Source organism: Cupressus sempervirens, chromosome 4 (genome assembly GCF_028749045.1).
Source record: "Cupressus sempervirens isolate cs-2001-9-10 chromosome 4, ASM2874904v1, whole genome shotgun sequence".
Classification (NCBI taxonomy): domain Eukaryota; kingdom Viridiplantae; phylum Streptophyta; class Pinopsida; order Cupressales; family Cupressaceae; genus Cupressus; species Cupressus sempervirens.
Window position 1 is genome coordinate 542338383 of NC_143121.1, and position 11665 is coordinate 542350047.

An 11665-nucleotide genomic window follows, 5' to 3' on the forward strand; every position below is an offset into this window, starting at 1 on the left:
TTTAGTGAATGATCAATTATTCTATATAATTATTTAAGCCTTGAAGAAGTGGAGATATTACGTGATGCCCAAGGAGTTTGTGTCATACATTAACCATAAAGCTTTACAATACTTGGGTAGTAAGAACAAATTGAATCGAATACACATGAAAGGGGTTGAGTACATGTAAAATTTCTCTTGTGTGTTGTAACATAGAAGTAGATAGCCAAATAAGGTGGCATATGCATTGAGCAGAAGGAGAAGCTTGTTGACAAAGATAAGTATTGAAGTGTCATTTTTTGATGATTTGGAAAACTTGTATGAAACTAATCTTGTCTTTACAAAACCTTGGAAAGCTAGTAAGAAACTTATACTAGATGAACAAGATTAATGTAAATAGTATTTTATTCAAGAAGATATATCATTCTTGGGAATTCAATTATGTATACCTAGAAGATCTATGAGAGATAACATCATTAAGGAGAAACGTAATGGAGGACTTGCAAGACATTTTGGGACTGATGAAATAGTGAAGTTGATCTCTAAAAAATACTTTTGGCCACAAATATACAAGGATGTTCATATTCTGGAAATGAGTTACAAATTTTGTCAAGTAGTTGAGGGAACTAGTCAGAATGTGGGTTTGTATACACCTTTACCTATTCCTTGTAAACTTTGGGAAGATATCGGTGTGGATTTTATTCTTGGATTACCTAGAACTCAGAGAGGTAATGATTCTATCTTTGTGGTAGTTGATAATATTTTTGAAAATGACAAATTTCATACCTTATATGTAGTACACATAACAAACATATTCTTTAAGGAGATTGCGAGGTTACATGTATTACCAAAGACTATTGTTTCAAACAAAGATACACAATTTATTGGTTACTTTTGGGGGACACTTTGGAAGAAGTTGAATATGAATCTTAAGTTTAGTTCTACATTTCATCCATAGACAAATGGACAAACTGAAGTTGTGAACATTAGTTTGGGTAACTTGTTAAGATGCTTAATTAGAGATAAACCTATTGATTGGTACTTGATTTTAGCGCAAGCAGAGTTTGCATATAACAATTTAGTGAACATGAGTACTAAGAAGACATCTTTTGAAATAATAAATGACATACACCCTAGAGGCCCTACTGAGCTCAAAAACTCATGTCTTGAATTAAAGACTGGTGCTAAAGTAGATGAATATGTGGAATTTACAAAGACTCTACATGAGGAGGTGAAGAATAACTTGGAGAAACTAATCAAGGATATGAGGATAAGGAAGATAATAAGAGAAGACATAGTTTTTTTGAAGTTAGAGATAAAAGTGGTGGTACATTTGAAGAAGAACAAATTTCTAGTTGGTACATATAGTGAACTAAAGATGAAGGAGTTTGGGCCTTGTAATATCTCAAGGAAATGTGATAGTCGAAATGCTTATGAGGTTGAGTTACTTGAGGACATGGACATTTCACCAATATTCAACATCACAAACATTTGTTAGTACTTTGAATTTGATGAAGAGGCAGCTAATAATCTTGATTATCCTACGAAGAAGACAAAAGGGATTGAATGAATCTTGGATACTAGAGTAAGCAAAAGCACCAAAGGAAAATACTACAAAGAATATATGGTTTAGTGACAGAATAAACCAGTTTAAGATAGTTCATGGATTTCTCCAGCGGAGTTGGATCTTTATAATTATGCTTAGAGCATTAGAACTTCTTGATGTGGACATTAGTCTTCATTTACCACAGGTGTCTAATGCAGGATTATCTTGGGTTTCTGGGCAATCTTAAATCAACCAAAAATATTTTCTTCATTTCCGTTCCAGTTTGTTGTTCAAGGGACAACCCTTGTCGTTTACGTTCTTTCTTTTTTTGCAGTTGGTTGCTTAATGCAGACCTATTGTGGATCCTTGCCCTATGCTCATGAAACTTAATTTCATCTCACTGAAAATTTATCCTTCATCTTTGCTCAAGGTGTGTTCTTTCCTATTGTATCGAGTATCATGTGGTAATTTTCTTTGGCAAGGTTCATATGATTACACGACATCCCGTGGCTTTGGGGACATCTTCTAGGATCACATTTGAACCTATCCTTGTGTTTATGGTTAATACTTTTATTAGTTGTGTGGTCGCAAGATTTCCCTTTTAGGGGCAGGACCTATATTTAATAATAATTGTGTCTGCCATCCAACTTTGGTTCTGATGGCTATATATTTGAAATCTAGGATGTAAGTAGGACAATAGTAGATAAGAATTAACAGATAGATTGGAGGTTGAATGGAAAGACACGAGCCTCTAAGCTTGCTCATTGTAATGGTTGCAACCAGGTAGGCCTTATGTTTGACATGTTGTAAGAAGTTTGTCTCAACAGATCTACATTGGAATCAATATTATTTCTTTTGTTCATCCATATTTGTGTTGGCTTCCATGTGTAACTCTAGCATGGTGGTTGGTGAGTGTTTCCCTGGAATCATTCTCCATCGCCCCTTGCGTCAAAACTTGGATATGACTATTTAACCATATTAAGGAAATTTATGTATTTGTATTTTTCCACACTAGTCAGCTAGGTACTTGTCTTCAAAGTTAACGCTATGTGCTAGTTTTAGGGCATCCATCAAGACAACCCAAAATCTAAAAGTTCTCTCTCATTCTAGAGCATTAAGAGAGTAATCAATAATGAAATGTTTGGATAATGCACTAGGAATATGAAATCTACCCAAGGGCTCTTATATATCGTCATTAATATTTTTCACATTTTAATAGGTTAAGCAATGAGAACATATACCCTTTGCAATGCAACAATTAATCTCCAAGATATTTTGATAAATTATCTATTTATATCGGTTAGAAACCATAGAAGTAAGTAATCATCGAAACATAAGAAAAGTGTTTCATTCTTAAATTGAAACATGATCCAAAAGACAAATCAATTCAATACAATGTTTAAATATATATATTAATAAGAATAAATATACCACATTTGTCAAGACAAAACTAATCTAATTCCAAAATCTTAAGAAAAATAAAATATTATATCAGCAAACTACATACATTTACTATTATATAATAATAATAATACACTAACTATGAAAAAACAAATACTAGTCTAAATTAATTGGTCTTCTATAATTAACCGAAGTTAAATTTAAGTAAAGATTACTTTTCTTTAAAATGGTTAACAATACCTAATAAGAATTCATGACGATAACAATTTGAGTTCATTTGTTTACCGAAATAAGAATAGGAAAATAACTTACTGTTATTGTCGGCAGTGGCTATTTGGCCGAATATTTGCATCGACCTCATAGCTCGTGCCACACCTATAGTGTCAATCATTAGTTCACGCCTATTACATGAGGGGTTCATGCAACATAGTCATTTTTTTAATCCAAATAAAGTTTGAATACAAATTTCAAACAAGTTTTGCCTTTTTAACCTTAAGACAATTAAATTATTAGAAAATAGACTTCTGCATGTGTTATATCAATGATATTTTTTTATTTTTTTATTTAATTTACTCAAATTTGGTAAATAATTAATATTTTATTTTATTATATGCTATACAATTTTAGATCTTATGCAATCTTTATTTATCTTATATAATATATTTATTTTTAAAAAAAATTCGACATACTATATAATAAATTCTTATTTCTTATGTAATTTTTATTTATCTTATATAATATATTTATTTTTAAAAAGAATATTAGAATTATATTAAAAATTGTGTTAAATTTTACTAGAATATTAATAAGATATAATATAATAAAAAATAGTGCATAATTTATTTTTAATTATTCATCATATTAAGAATTATAATTAATCTCATTTAATTAGAATACATTTGGTCAAGCTAGGTCCATCTTTTGCATGAATTTGTGCATCAAGTCTCTCACATTCAAACTAATTTTCTTATGATATGTTCATAAAAATCTAAAGTTCACATCAAATGATTACCAAACTTTTAGTTTAATGAAATATTTCTCCCTCTGACTTTGTTTCCTCATTATCTTGTTTTTTCACTCTTAAATCTGATTTCTTGGTTTGTGTAATAAGAAACACATAATAGCATATTTTTAAAAGTCAATATTAAACTTAGAATCAAACTTAGAGAGAGAGAGGGGAATATGGAATATTATAGTTATGTGTAGATATTATGTATATTCTAAAATCAGACATGTTCTATGTGCTTTTGTCATGAAAAAAGAGAGTAGATTTTAAGATTTTTCAATGAAAAAATCAATAGTAACATAAAGAGACACAAAATAATAAAACAAATTTTAGAAACATGCATTGATTTGAAATCAAACTTTATTATTTATATTGGATGATTAATTAAGTTGTATAAACAAAATAGAAGATACAATTTTAAACAAGGGACGCTATGCGTCACAGTTCCTGCCATATGGTAGAAAAAATAGAATTAAAAAATAATATTGTTTAATTTAGAGGAATGATTGATTTTACATTGATTAAAATTGTAAATCTATGTTTAGTAAAGTGCCATCAATATGCATTGTGAGAGAATAAGTCATATACAGAAAAGTTTGGTGGTTATTATTATTATTAATAATAATAGTTGCTATCACTTTTGTAAAGTAGAACAATTTGTAGCTTATTATAATTATAATAGGACCTTATGATGGAGTCATTTGAAGAAGAATTCTGGTGTACAGCGACATGAGTTGTAGGGTTAGTTGCGATTGCAATTCATTTTTATGAGAGAACTGCATTTAGTAAACCTTTGGAGGCAGTTTTTCGAAATTCTGATTTTATGGTTTGAAATGAAGTTTGATTTTCAGTCACATTTTAAATCTGAAAAATAGTTTCCAATGCTGTTAAAACATAATGATCTTTCCATGTTTACATCATTTTCATCCAATATCATACCAATTGTGAATTTCAAATCATATTTTGAAAAACCAGCGAAAATGTGTCGATAAAATCAGTCCAATTCTGCACTTGAATTGGTCCCCAAAGTCATTATTAAAATCAAAAATTTTGAACCCAAATAAGTTCCATAGAACATTCCAAAGTCCAATAAAATAGATTTTTCTATATCAAAATCTGCTCAAAGGAATTCGATAACTTCAGAATTCTTACACCAAAATACATACCTGTTTTCCACTGTTTTGTGTTGTTCAGTACATACTTGTTTTCCACTGTTTTATAACACTTAATACGTGCTTCTGTGGCACTGTTCTGTGGGTTCAGAAACACTATCATGTTCAGCAAACAACTTTTAGTTCTTTTGAAGTAGAATGTTTGAGCAAACACGAAGACGTCAGTTTGTAATCTTTGGTATCAATGACAATAAACAATTCCAACTGTTCATATGTTTTATAACGCTGTAACAAATGTGTTGATCATAATCAAATCTGTGAATGCATAATTAAATAGAGAATTCTTAAAACATTGAGATTAATTCTTAGTGAAAACTATAAGATTTAAAATTTTGTCATTATTACATAGAGAGAGCACTGTACACATATTGTTGCAGTATACCAAAAGCAAGATACACTATTATTGTTATATCGAAGGCTGTAAAATTTTGGAGTCAAAGGAAGTATATATATAGTAGGCTGTCAAATTTATGTGCAATAGAATTTGACAGCAGATAAATATATCAAAACAAGGTTCTTATTTTTGTCTATTTTTATAATGCAAAATTTGTCTTGTGTTTCATTTGATGATCTGTATTGCCTCCTCATTTTCTGGAAGAAGGGTTCAAGAGAGAATTCTGTGTTTGATCCTTGCAATAATCTCATCCTGAAAAACACAGATAGACTTAGTAAATAAATAGTTTATTATAAGAGTAGATATTTGTAGAAACTAGGGTGAACAGGTGCATGTATTCTTATGAAATATTTACAGCTATGTATTGATCATGAAGATTAAATATGATGTTAAAATACAAATTTGAATCCTAGTTGTTTATATAATGTATATTTTACAAACCTGAGATGCGAAGACAATTGAGTTATGTGCAGGAGATAATATATATGCATTTTTACATTGTAGGAGATATAGATAGTGTATTTACATTGAATGCCAAAATCTAGGACCTGCAAAATTGGTAGTATGATTAATGCATTGCAAATGACATGTAACAGAAAAAATGTACATGCTTTTTATAATATAAATAGATAAGGATGAAGAGGCAGTACCTGTGTTGTTTGATGTGTAGTTTATTGGTTCATAAGAACTGCATGTGTGATGGTGTTGTATTGGTTGAGAGTATATGTGCCAGTTGCTGAAAAGTCTCGGAGCATAAATATTACTTGTGATTTGTCATCAATGTATTGCTGATAATTAATGTTTTTAAAAGCAGGAAGTAACTGTTGCACAATACTGTTTTCAATAGAGCAGTGAATTGGCTGCTGGCTATGATTTGTGATAATTGCTTTTAAGTACAATCTATATTTGTATGAGACAGTTTCATCACATCGGTTGCAGCGACCTTTTTCTCCTTCTAGTGCTCCATAGCTTTCAAATTTGTAATTGCATTTTGGACAAAAAGCATGGAATGGAGTTGAATATGGATTCTCCACAGCTAAATCTCCCTTGACCTATTCATAGCGTGCTTCTATTAGTATGCTTTAAAACATGGAAGATAAAATATTCAATTAAATTGATAGAGGATTGGAAACAACTTGCCTGAATTGGAGTTTGTAACAGTTCATGGAGTGCATTCACTGCTCTTTTGTTATGTAGTTTGCAGATAAATGTTGCTGGAGTTGTTCGTAGAGCTAGTTTTTGATCATTTTTTTTAGCTATGCTCCTAAAGACCAGTGATGGTATTTCATTTCTTTCAAGCTGCTCGTGTATCTGAATGTATTGGGATGTGAAACTTGAATGCATATATAGCTAAATACAAATAGCAAAGTTAGGTGAATGCATATATAGGTAAATACAAAGAGCAAAGTTAGTTTTTTAATTTTTGAATTTGTATGAGCTTACCAATGCCTTGCTCATGTCACTGTTTCCATCCTTGATTTCGAGCAGATATTGGGTACCTTTTTTGTATGCTGCTAGAACAATAGCACCAATTGTTCCAATGGAGTAGTCAGCTGTGCTTGTGAGTAATTGCTTTATAGTCATACCAGGAATGAATTTGTATTGATGCAATATAGTTGGTATTGTTTGAACTATGTTGGAATCTTTTAGAATTAGTATGCAGTCACTGTCTCCTCGATCAAAATCTTATTTTGGTTTTATGTCAAAGTCTGTTATTTTTAATGCCATGCCTGGAATTATTTGACTTTCATATTTACTGAGAAGGTTGTTGCCATTGACATTTAATGTTATAGTAAGCTCTCCTTTGGAATCTGTAAGATCAGCACGTAGAACTTCACGTGTTTTGGTTGCTTTGTCCAGGAAAGTTTTGTAAACTACTAGGACATCACCTTTGAAACTTTGGCCTGCTTTTCTTGCATTCAGATCTTCTATTAATATACATGGTTCATTGTCTTCTTTTGACCTGTAATAAGTAAAGGTCAATATTTTTTATTTAGAAATATTTGCAAAGCTGAAAAGATTGAAAAGTTTAGATTCAAAATATTACAACAACAAATAATTAGTAAAGTAAAAATGATAAGGAAAAAATTACAATAAATATATGTTTACATGATGAATTTGAGAAATAGAATTAGTCTTAAGAACTTAAAAAGTATCAGTTGAACTATATAATTATAATAGATTATATCTAATCTATATCATTTTGAATTGATGTATTATTTCCCTCAACTATAAAGGAAATAGGCAATAATTTGTAAGGGTATTTTCATTCTTGACTTTTCGTTTATTTGATTTAATGACATGTAATTTAATTTCAAAAGAGAAGCAATAAATTCAATTGTTAAAATTTTAGATGAACTAGAACTTAGATGATAAAATTCAAAAGAATAAATAAGATAAACTGGAGTCAAGTTGCATATATTTGAATGAATGTTGCAAGATGATCTGTCCAGTATGCTTCAGTCTTGTAAATGGAACATGTACTTGTTGGTGAATTTGTCCATACATGATCAATGAGTGGTTTGTTTATGCTATGTGTTTGATTTAGGATGAATTGAATATTGTAATTTTGCATATGTTTCATGAGTGTTGTTGTGATTATGTTTTCTATTGACATGTCTATGTTAAAATCTCCAACAATGTAAAGCGTGTTTTTTGATATGTAGTTTCTAGCTATTTCAGTAATAAGCATTTTGATTTCAGCAATTGTTGTATGTGGTCGTATATAAACATTACAAACATTGACTTGAGAATCTGATTCATTAATTGTAATTGTTATAGCTTCAATGTTTTTTGATCTATGTTCTATTGAATTGATCACGAAAAGATTTGTTGAAGTAAGTATTGTTACGCCATGTATATGATACATTGAATGGTGGTTATATTTTTTGAACAAAATATCAATATTGCGTAGGAGTGAAAATAGTTCTTGCAGGCATATGATATCAGCGGACATTGTATTGTAATCATTTAAAATGTCATTTGCATGAGCATGTAGGCTTCGTATGTTCAATGTACATAGCAATATGTGTTTATTGTGAGCTGTACAAGAAAATTGACTTTCAAGTTTCCATGTTGCATTTGACTGTAGTCGAGACATTTCATAATGGATTTTTTTGTGAATTTTGAGGTTTGTTGGAATCAAAGGTTTCAAAAGATATAATGAATTAATTGTTCTTGTTCTTGAAAGTGATGTGTATGTTAAACCATGTTGTGTTATGCCACTAGGATCAAATGCAAGACCATCCATTGTGAGGCCTTGGGCTCTATGTATTGTTCTAGCACATGCTACTTGTATTGGAAATTGTTTTCTAGTTCGAACTTTTCCGATAGTTGATATTTTTGGAATCGGCCTTGCAATTCGAAGGCTGGGAACCCATTCTTTTTGAATGCCTGGAATGTAGTATTGGCATAGTTTGTTTCTTTGTTGCTGGCCAATTTTTGTATCATTGAATTGTATCCAAACTATGTCCATTTCTTGTTGTTTGGTATACGCTTTAAATATTCCATCAGATCCATTTACAAGACCATCTTGTGTGTTGTAGTTTCCTGCAAAAATTTCAACGAGAATGTTTGGCTTTACAACTATTTGAGCTGGTAGAATCATTGTTTGTGGATATAGTCGCATTGCATTGAAATTTTGATCTTCAAAGTCTATTGCATTTAATATAATATAGTTTCCAGGGACCTTGGAAAGCATATTGTTATTGTGTAAATTGACATCCTTTCTTTTGTAAAATAGGTATGGGAATGTTGGATCAGTAGGTGGGGGTTGAAGACAAGTTTGATTGAGATAGTGTATATCGTCATATGTATGTTGTCCTAGACGTATGTTATTTAGAATTGAAACAAATTTCTCATCTTTTTGACGCATCGTAGTGCTTAGTGAATAGCATTTTACATTATCAGGCCAAAATGTATAAGGCATTAATTCTATTGTTGATGGTTTGTTGTCAAAAATGGGTGAATCAAGTACTGGAAGTGCTTGATAGAAGTTGCCACAGAAAATTGTGTCTAGATTGCCAAAGTATGATGTTGGCAATTGCATTATATCACGTAGTCGTTTGTCAATGTAGCGTAAGAAAGTGGAACCTACGAATGAAATTTCGTCGATGAGGAGTACACGTAATTGATTATAGTGCTTTGATAGTGTATCTAATGTTTCTGTACTTAGTGGAATGAAATCTGATTTATTGAAAGGTATGTGTAAAGCTGAATGCAATGTACTTCCACCTATATTGTATGCTGCCTTTCCTGTATATGTTGCTATTAGGCCTTTAGGTTTATCTGGATCACTATCAATGGAATTGTTGTAAATGCGAATAAGTGCTTGGAAAATGGTTGTTGCTGTAAATGTTTTTCCAGTTCCAGCTCCTCCAGTTAGAAAAAGATGCAATGGAGTTTTTATGTCTTTGAGTTTTTTCATTACAATATCCTTGATGATTGCTTGTTGTTCTCTATTTAACTTTCTCCTTAAGTTATAGTACTCATTGTTATTCATTATTCGAGGGAGTTGTGTGATTTCGAAAGATTTTTGACTTCCACTTTTAAACTGGTTGGGAAGTTTGGTTTTTATATCTTCATGCATGTCATATTGCTCATCAGGTTCTTTAATTATTGGTTGTTGGAAAGTACTAGCTCTGTTTTCTTCGTTATCATTTATTGCATCAATAGCGTTGTCAATATCACCCCACATTGAATTTGTGTTGTATGAAAACTTTGCTCGATTGTTATGAATTATATTTTCATTATGCATGTAAGCCTTTTCCCATGAGCTGTAATTTTGTTTAAATGTGTCTTCAGTTACAATGAAGGGAACATATAGCAATAATTGTTCCCTGCAATAGTTTTCTAGCTGTAAATGTTTGTTAAAATTAATGAAACGAATGCTATTTGGTTTAGCTTTTGGTTCAAGCTTTCTTCCATTTTTCTTATAACTTGATACAAATTCTGCTAAACATATGTTAGCAATAGCTTGTGGACGGCATAGGTAATATTCAATTAATGATCTGCACATTACATTTTCAGAATTATCTTGTTCTTTTTTTAATTGTTCAATTGGTTTTAATATAAATGTACGGTCATTATGTGAGCGTGTATCAATAAACATGCATTTTCTAGAGCTCGAGTGCATGGGTAGAGCTAAAACTAGATGAGCTGCTTGTTGAGCAGACATTTGTTGTAGGTTTAGCAAAGCATTTCCAAGTTTTCCTATCATCTTGACTGCATCTATATTGTCTCGTTGATGATCATCACGTATTTTTTTGAAAGCATTTGTCATAGATTTGTCAACTTTTGCTATGTATGAACTGCAATACATTGCAGATGCATATGCATTGAGAATAAACTGTGCATCTGTATTGGCTTTCCATAAAGAAGGTATCATTTTTGCGAAGCTATTATTCCAAATCTGTGATGGTTTTCTTTGCAAAAAGATTGTTGGTCTATGGATTGTCGACCTTAAAGCAAGAACGTAGTTTTCTTCAGTTATGTCTATTTCATTGAGAAAGTCGTCAAATGTAAAAGATGCATCATACATTGCAAGTTCAAGTTTGCATTGAATTTTGTTAGCTATTAAGCTTATGTTTTTGTCTTTTTCAAATAACGGGTCAAGTATTGTCGTTGCTCTCATTGGTGGAAATGGAAAGTTATGTCTACAATGTTTATTTTTTGATCTTTTGCATTGCTTTGTATGATGATGTTTGTGGAGGATAGCAATACCTGGATCAAAATTTTCTGTTTGACATGTAAGATATGTGTCAACAAAATTTGTAATACTTTCATTGCTTTGCTTTCCATAGACAGGTGCATCTTTCACCCATATGAGAAAGTGATCATGTTCATTTCCTCGATTTTGGAATTCTGTTACTGAAAAGAAATCAACTACATTTCCAAAAAAAGAGTGGTCTGAAAGTATCATTTTTTTTAGAGCATTTATGCGATGTCTATAGTACCGCACACAAGTTATTGGATCTTTTTTAATTAGTTCATTTGTATCAAGGTCTCTTGTCATATCTGATATGTTTTTTTTTGTTAATTGATGATTGTTATATAGTTGTTTGAGTGTGTTCATTAGAGCCTCCCAGTTCTGTTCAGCACTAGTAAATGTGAGGGAAAATGTTGGAGGTCCTAGTTGTCGTATCATAGCAAAGACATCTTTTTTTAGT

General features: G+C 31.0%; 1 protein-coding gene across 1 annotated transcript; it reads right to left on the reverse strand.

Moving 5' to 3' along the window:
• Nucleotides 1-7184: 7184 nt before the first annotated feature.
• On the reverse strand, nt 7185-10884 carry LOC149562331 (uncharacterized). The gene is made up of 2 exons (XM_089827962.1): nt 8993-10884; nt 7185-7461 (listed from the first exon to the last, which is right to left on the reverse strand). Exons 1-2 carry the CDS (start codon nt 10882-10884, stop codon nt 7185-7187), a joined length of 2169 nt encoding a protein of 722 aa, XP_089684088.1.
• Nucleotides 10885-11665: the final 781 nt, after the last annotated feature.

Coding starts and splice junctions, on each gene's coding strand:
- LOC149562331 (XM_089827962.1), bottom strand. CDS start 10,884: ATGATACCTTCTTTATGGAAAGCCAATACAGATGCACAGTTTATTCTC. Junction 7,462..8,992: donor TCTGATGGAATATTTAAAGC/GTATACCAAACA, acceptor TACTTATTACAG/GTCAAAAGAAGACAATGAAC.